Source organism: Grammomys surdaster, unplaced genomic scaffold (assembly GCF_004785775.1).
Source record: "Grammomys surdaster isolate TR1022 unplaced genomic scaffold, NIH_TR_1.0 211, whole genome shotgun sequence".
Classification (NCBI taxonomy): domain Eukaryota; kingdom Metazoa; phylum Chordata; class Mammalia; order Rodentia; family Muridae; genus Grammomys; species Grammomys surdaster.
In genome coordinates this window covers 1,699,489-1,707,260 of record NW_021604656.1, presented here as the reverse complement: position 1 = coordinate 1,707,260, position 7,772 = coordinate 1,699,489, and the positions used below count along the sequence as shown (strand labels likewise).

General features: G+C 47.4%; 1 protein-coding gene across 6 annotated transcripts in view; it reads right to left on the bottom strand.

Annotated features, from left to right (window-relative positions):
• Window positions 1-539: 539 nt before the first annotated feature.
• The window catches only part of Syk (spleen associated tyrosine kinase), a 71,726-nt gene continuing 64,493 nt past the window's right edge, over window positions 540-7,772 (bottom strand). For all 6 annotated transcript variants that reach the window (XM_028771995.1, XM_028771990.1, XM_028771994.1 and 3 more), the window contains 4 exons: window positions 7,114-7,303; window positions 5,849-5,989; window positions 4,774-4,886; window positions 540-2,149 (listed from right to left, as the gene is read on the bottom strand). In XM_028771995.1, coding sequence (XP_028627828.1) covers window positions 2,077-2,149; window positions 4,774-4,886; window positions 5,849-5,989; window positions 7,114-7,303 — 517 coding nt within the window. In that variant the 3' untranslated portion in view covers window positions 540-2,076. The remainder of the gene's footprint in view (window positions 2,150-4,773; window positions 4,887-5,848; window positions 5,990-7,113; window positions 7,304-7,772) is intronic.

The window sequence follows — 7,772 nt, the reverse complement described above, 5'->3', positions numbered from 1 at the left end:
CAGATATTTACATATCCCATATCCTGCATATCAGATATTTACATATCCCATATCCGGCATACTGGATATTTACATATCCCATATCCTGCATATCAGATAATTATACTATGCATAATAGTAGCAAAATTGCAGTTATGAAGTAGCAAAAAAAACTTCATGGTTGGGAGTCACTGCCACATGAGAACTGTATTGAAGGGTCTCAGCATTAGGAAGGTTGAGAACCACTGGTCTAAAGAGAGGCACCTATTTCACCTTCTCTGTTCATCGAACCCACCACCAACAGGGCTTCCTGTACCATCCCTGGCTGTGTGGCACAGTGTCTCAGAGGTGAAGATGAGATGCCATCATCTGTACATTCCCCTAGACCTAGACTGAAGGCTATGCAGCCTTTGTAATTTTTAGATCCTCAGCAAAAGTGCCGTGAACGGGTGACACTTGGTGTATGATCTAAGAATTAGCCACGCCTTAGCCAAGGTTAGGAGGAGAGAGGGAAATTCTCAGCTCATGTGTCCTCAGCTCAAAGTCACACTTAGCAAGGCTTACTTGTGGGGAAGGTCACATCTCTGGTTTAATTGTGAATTAAAATTCCATTCAGAAACTCATCTTGAGCTGGTCTTGGTCACCATGCTGCCATCTGCTCTAGTGTGAATGTGTCCCCTCAGGGTTCATGCGCTGAAGGCTTACTACCTAGGTTCATTGGCATGGCGTTTGGAGACGTGGTCTCTGGGGGAGGATCAAGATGAGGCAGGGTCCCAAGGCGGGCTCTGAGATGGTATCAGGGGCTCATAAGAGGAAGACAGACCTGAGCTGGCTCATCCACTCTGTCAGGATATCTCACTGTGTAACCTTCAGGAAGGTCCCTGCCTGGCACTGCACCTTGCTGGTGGCAGTTCCAACCTTCAGAGAAGAAGGATGTACAACTAAGAAATACATTTCTTTCCTTTGTACATTCCCCCTATTTAGCCGTTCAGTTATAGCAACAGAAAATGGATGGGTCCTCTTGTGGTTTGAATGTGAAATGCCTCTCCCCCACCAAGGCTCATGCATTTGAACACTTGATCATCAGCTGTTGGCATTCACTGTCTGAGAGGCCTGTGGAACCTTTGGGAGGTGGGGCTGTGTTGGATTAAGTGGACACCAAGGGTGGGCTTTGGGGCCTTATATCCTGGTCCTACTTCCTGCTTATTCTTTGCTTCCTGAGTGTGGATACAACATAACCTTCCAGCTTCTGGTTCTTGCCACCAAGCTGATCCTGCCTGTTGCAACATCTTTTCCTCCATGATGGCCTATGCCCTCCAACTGTGAGCCCAAATAAGCCTTTCCTCCCTAAGTTGCTGGTTGGGTATTCTGTGGCAGCAAAAAGGAGTCCTGGATGCATTCTCTCCAAAGAGGAGAGGGAGTCTGACCCATGCCTGACACACTCTGCTCAGTCGAAGAGGATCATGGGAGCCCACCTTTCCCCAGCAGCCTCCATGCAGAATGTTATTCACACCTCCTCCTGCAAGCACACAACAGCGGCCTTCAAGTCATCCTGTAGGGATGTGGACTCCAGGGGCGTGTAAGCCGAGTCAGCGCGTCTCAGCGAATCTCAGCATCTCAACCACATGGTATTTCTGTCTCAGGGCCGAGAGCAAAAAAAAAAATGGTGTTCAGGCTTGCCATTTTCCTTTACCACCTTCTGGCCTGCTGACTGCACCGGTGACGTTTCTCTTTATGTCCTTTGCTGAAGTGGCACAGCACTTTTTTTTTTATTTTTCTGATCTGTAGGGGACACGAAAATCCTGGACCCAGAGGAACAGAATGACGTCAAGAGAAATTTGGAAACAGTTCCCGAAAGTGACCCATAACGGAAACCACACAGATGGAAATAAAAGCCAGATAGACAAATCCACAGGCCCCGAGGTCTTGCTGCTTGTCTGTCCTCTGGGACCAGAACTGTTATGAGAGTGAGTCTTAGCTTTGCTTGGTTAGCTCTCACTCCATGCAGAGGGAGATGAAACTAAGAGCGAGTCATCTGAATGAAGTTCCAGTGACCGCTTGAGAATCTGAGGTGTGCACGGACAGGCGCCCAAGCTGTTAGTTAACCACGTCGTAGTAGTAATTGCGAAGCCGCAGTTCCACGGCTGTGAATCCTGGCCTGTTCTCCACACTGAAGGAGGAAGAGAGAGATGTGTTAGTGTTGGTCAGTAAGCTTGTGGAAACATGATTAAGTCACAGTGCCCCCTGGTGGTGCTGAATGCTGGTCATTGAGCCCCGGGCTCAGCGTGGTCAGGAGTGTCTCTTCCCGCTCTAAACCTACAGAACTCAAGCCTGCCACTTTATAGCATCCTTGTCCATGTCCTTGTGACCTGCAAGAGTTTTGCACTATAGTACAGAATGTCTTCTGTGTCTGAAGACACCTCATTTGCCCCTGTGCTGTGGATGTACAGATGTTTGACTCTGTCTCTCTGTGTACTTTCATAAGTATGTGTGCACATGTGTTTGGCGGTGTGATCTAAGTATGTGCGGAGGCCAGGCGACAACCTTGGTGTCCTTCCTCAGACACGATCTACCTTGGTTTTTTGAGACAGGGTTTTTCAATTGCCTGGAACTTATCAAGTAGGCGAGGCTGGCTGACCAGGAAGCATCTGGAATCTTCCTGTCTCCATCTTCTTTGCTGGTGCTGCGACCACAAGCACTTGCCGCCATGCCTGGCAGTTTACATGGGTTCTAGGGTCTGAACTCAGGTCTCTACAGTTACATACCAAGCACTTTACCAATAAAGTCATCTCCTTAGTTCCTTGGCTCAAATTCTTAAGAGGAGAATATGGACACAGCTGTAGTTCACCCTACCCACTTTCAAGGAGAGGGGGCGTTGGTTTGTGCTCTTGCTAGAACTCACAGATCTCTGTGGCCGTGATCTGGTCAAGACCCAATCCCATGCATCGTAAGTCTCTGCCCAGCAAGTCTGTGCTGTCAACAAGTTAAATGCTGAGATGAGCAAGGCATGAACGAACTGGACGGCAGCTGCTGGGTCACGCCTGGGGTCTGCCTGCCTAGAGGACTGGTCTGCAGCTGCTGAATCATGTTTGGTGTTTGCTACAGGACTGAACTGCTGCCCAAGAGGATCGAGCTCGCTCCCAAAGAACTATTGCTGAACAGGTCCACTTCCCCCATGTCCTAATAACTTTTCTCTTTCACTACCTCTGCTGGGTAGTGGGCTAGAGGAGAGGTTGAACGCTTATTAAAAGTTGGTTTCAAAAAATTCGTGCCCACACTCAATCTCAGCTTTCTAACATCGAGTACCGCACTAGCACCGGACGGCGTTATCACAGTGGCTGGGCTCCTCCCCCACAGGTACGGCAGAGCATGCTCATAGCGGATTCACACTCTCACCATGTGCACGGTGTCTGACCTTCTCAGGGGATGGAGGGGAGGCAAAACACACTGTACCTAAGAATAGGGATGGGGCCTCAGATCCGGTGGGCTGAGCAATTGTGAATGTGGCATGTGCCAACCCTGTGCCACTATCTGGGGACTTCCGGTACTGAGTTGTCTGTGTCTAGCCTCGATGTTAGGATTCTCGGAAGCAGGGATGCTCCCAGATATGTCTGAGTTTGTCAAAGACAAGAGTGTTCTAGATGCTTGAGATGACATCTGGGATTCTGTGATTTCTCCCAATCCACATCATAGTCTCATAAAATTGAAACAGCTGGCGACTTTACACCTGCCCTAGTCTGCCTGACATTCCCACAGTTATAAAATACATATAGTAGTGTCCCTCCCATGAAGCGGCATGATTGGCTAGTAACACAGTCAATCTCTGGCTCACCTGTCATCATTTATGTAGAAGGCAGCACATTCTTGATGTATCAAGAGAACTCACGCCTCATTTTTAAACCCAGAGTGATGGCTAAAACCAGGCATCCGTCTCAGTACCCTCTAGGTGTGTCTCTGACGTCAGTCCTTGGTAGATACATTCCCAGTAACCCCGACTTGTGATCTCCACCCAAAAAGGTACAGATGTGACGGTCTACTTGCTATGATATGACTAACTGCCTTGTTAGCTTCTTATGCATAACTTGCTTATGCAGATACCTGAATATTGTTTTGAGTTGCTTTAACCAATTAACTTGGCAGAATAGACTGATTTTTGGTTACCTGTTTAGATATTGAAGGTCTTCCTGTGGTTTTCCTCTTAAGAAACCAAAAACTCAAAACAACAACAACAACAAACACTTCCTCATAGCCCTCCTTCACAGTAATTTCAAAAACTGGCTCAGAGATTGTTCATCCTGCTTGTAGCTAATCGATAAATCTTTTAATTAGAATGGAATCAAGTCTGTGGTCTCTTCCCAGGGATCACAAATTCCATAACAGCAGCTGTGGCTGGTTTTAATTGTCAACTTGACACAGTCTGGAACCACTTGGGAAGAGAATTGTCTTGATTGTGTTATTTGTGTGAAGCCCCAGGCCACCATGGGTTGGTTGCCATTGGACCAGGGAATCCTGGACTTTCTAAGAAAGGAGAAAGAGAACTGAGCACTGGGAGTGTGTGTGCAGTCTTCTCTCTCAGCTCTCTGATGTGTGGTGACCAAGGTTTAAGTTTCTACCGCCCTGACTTTCTTGTGATCATGGACTATAACCTGGAGTTCTGTGTTAAAATAAATCCTTCCCCCCTAAGTTATATTTTGGCCATGGCACTTTGTCAGAGACAGAAATGAAGCTAGGACAGCAGCTACACCACCTGCTTCTAGAACCTTCAGGTCAATGATGGGAAGGATGGGCACTCACTCGTAAGTCCAGCACAGGTTCATCAGGTCGTACATCTCTCTCGGACATCCTGGAGGGCACCCCATCCGCTCTCCTTTCTCCAGCATGGCGGTCACTTCGCTTCCTTTCATCCCCTAAGATGTGAAAATCCACATAAGCTTTCAAAATATACATATAAGAGTACCTCCCTCTCGGACGCACTGGAACACGAACACAGGCTGTTCGATTTTAAGTGACATCAGTCACAGGACTAGGGGGTCCCTCTTCTGGAATCCTAGAGTCAGACATGGCTGCTCAATAAGAAGGGTTGGGTGTGTAGGAGAGAGGGGAGGCTTTGGAGTTTGTTTTGATTCCTCATGTAGGGAATGAGCTTTGTGGGAAGTTTCATTTGTGACAATCTATTGAGTGACACCCTAGGATCTGCCTACACCAGGAAACACACACACACACACACACACACACACACACACGGGATAGTTCAGTCTACAAAGTGTTTACCTTGCAAGCACAAGGACCTGAGTGCAATCCCCCAAACCCACATAAAAAGACAAGAGTGGTATTGAAAGTTTGTAAGCCCAGTCCTGGGGTATAGAGACAGGCAGATGCCTGGGGCTTACTGGCTAGCCAGCCTGGCCTATTTGGTGAGCTCAGGCTATTGAAGAGACTGTCTTAAAATGCAAGGTGGATAGTCCCTGAGGAAGGATGTCTAAAGATGATCTCCGGTCTACACAGACACACACATGCACATGCGCATACACAGGTGTGCACACACATGAAAACACACATGCTACCAACTAAAATACTTGATGCTGTCGGTATCACCATTTCTATTTAACTCTCAGGAAGGATGGTCTGGGGCTGTGTCTGGTGCATGTATGTGTGTAGCACACAGTGGGAATGTGTTCACTTAGTATCACATGTCATTTCCCCAAATAAGTGCAAGCTCAGAGTCGGTTGCACTAACCACCCATTGTTAGAAGGTGATGCGAGACCCCAGGGCATCCCCAGATTCTAGGGGTCCAGGTTTTCGTGGCAATAAACCTATGCGGAATGACGGGAGGCTGAGACACAAAACACACAGCTAAGCATGGCTCACTCTATATGGCTTCTGTCCATAGGAGAACGCTTCCCACATCAGGACCCCGAAGCTCCAGACGTCACTCTTACTGGAGAACTTGTAGTAGTTGATGCATTCAGGGGCGTACCACTTCACGGGCCACTTCCCGTGGGTCTGGGCCTGGAAGCAGAATGGACATTGTATGTTAAATCAGGTGTGCACACACCGATGCACAAAGGAGCTGGGTTTAAGGAGTGGAGCAGAAAAACCACCTCTGCTGAAATTCACAATGTCAATTCAATGAAAAGGGCTCAGAAAAAGCTCTCAAGGATCCACCAGTTCTGGGGCCAAGGAAGTGGCTCACTTAGTAGTGGCTTCATTCAACAGGCATAAAGCCCCCAGTGGTTCTCAGCCTGTGGGTCGTGACCCCTTTAGGGGTCGTATATCAGATATCCTGCACATCAGATATTTGCAACATAATCCATAACAGTGGCAAAATTACAGTTATGAGGTAGCAATGAAATAATTTTATGGTTGGTGGGTCTCACCACCACATGAGGAACTGTGATAATGGGTCATAGCATTAGGAAGATGGAGAACCCCTGAATAACCCAATCATGGTGGTATATGCCTATAACCCAGCACTCAGGAGACAGATGCCAACGTGGGCTGCATGAAATCCTGTCTAACAAAAGAAAAATCAACTAGGTCAATTTATATTTTTCAAAGTAGGTTGGCGCAAGCATTCAGGGCCAGCAAGCTGGTTCAGTGGGTAAGGTGCTTGCTGTCAAGGCTGAAGTTCGGAGTTCGATTCCTCCGATATATATGGTAGACAGAGAGAATCAGCTTCCGTAAGTTGTCTTCTGATCTCTATTAGGACACTAAGGCACTCATGCCTAAACACACGGAGCAAGATAAGTACATGTAAAACAAAACAACAAACAACAACAACAAAGCACCAACATAGGATGCTAGTCTGAACAAGACTCCAGTTGAGAAATATTACAGTATTTCTGGGTTTTGTTTCTTGATTGACAGAATCAATCTTAAGAATACTTTCCCCCAAGGTTACTAGTGAGATTTCTACTACAATAAAAATACAGAGAGCATACATTTATCTTTCCACGTCTTTATAACCTGCAACCTTGACTATGCACTGAGCTGTCTCCTCAGCCTGCTCGGTGAGCCTGCACTGAGCCCTCAGCCTGCTCCATGGGCCTGTACTGAGCCCTCAGCCTGCTCAGTGAGCCTGCACTGAGTTCTCCCCTCACCCAGCTCGGTGAGCCTGCACTGAGCTGTCCTACCTTGTAGTAGTTTTCATCAGCACGAAGGGCTTTGGAAAGACCGAAATCGCTGATCTTGGCATAGTGCTGGGTGACCAGAAGCACGTTCCTTGCAGCCAGGTCTCTGTGCACAAAATTGGACTCTTCCAAATACTTCATCCCCATGGAAACCTGGTGAACCAGCTCTATGATGTTCTTGTCCTTGATGTGCCTAGAATCACATGACGTCATTACCAAGAGGGGCCGGTGGCCATTCCAAACACTCAGCCATGTTCTCTGTGTACACAGAAGAGGGTTCCACTCAGTCTTTCTTTTTCAATAATAGGACAGACTGGGAAGATGACTCAGGGCGAGAACACTTGCTGCACAAACAACCTGAGGGCTTAAGTGTTGATTCCCAGAAGCCATGTGAGAAAGTTGAGTGTGGTCACATGCACTGTAAAACCAGCACTGGGAGGGGGTGGAGACAGGAAGATCTGGAGACTTGCTGGGTACCAGCATAGCCAAAACTACACCAAACCACAACATACCACACCAAACCACACCACACCACACCAAACCACTCCACACCACACCAAACCAAACTAAATCATACCAAACCAAACCAAACCAAACCAAACCAAACCAAACCATACCAAACCAAACCAAACCAAACCAAACCAAACCAAACCAAACCAAAC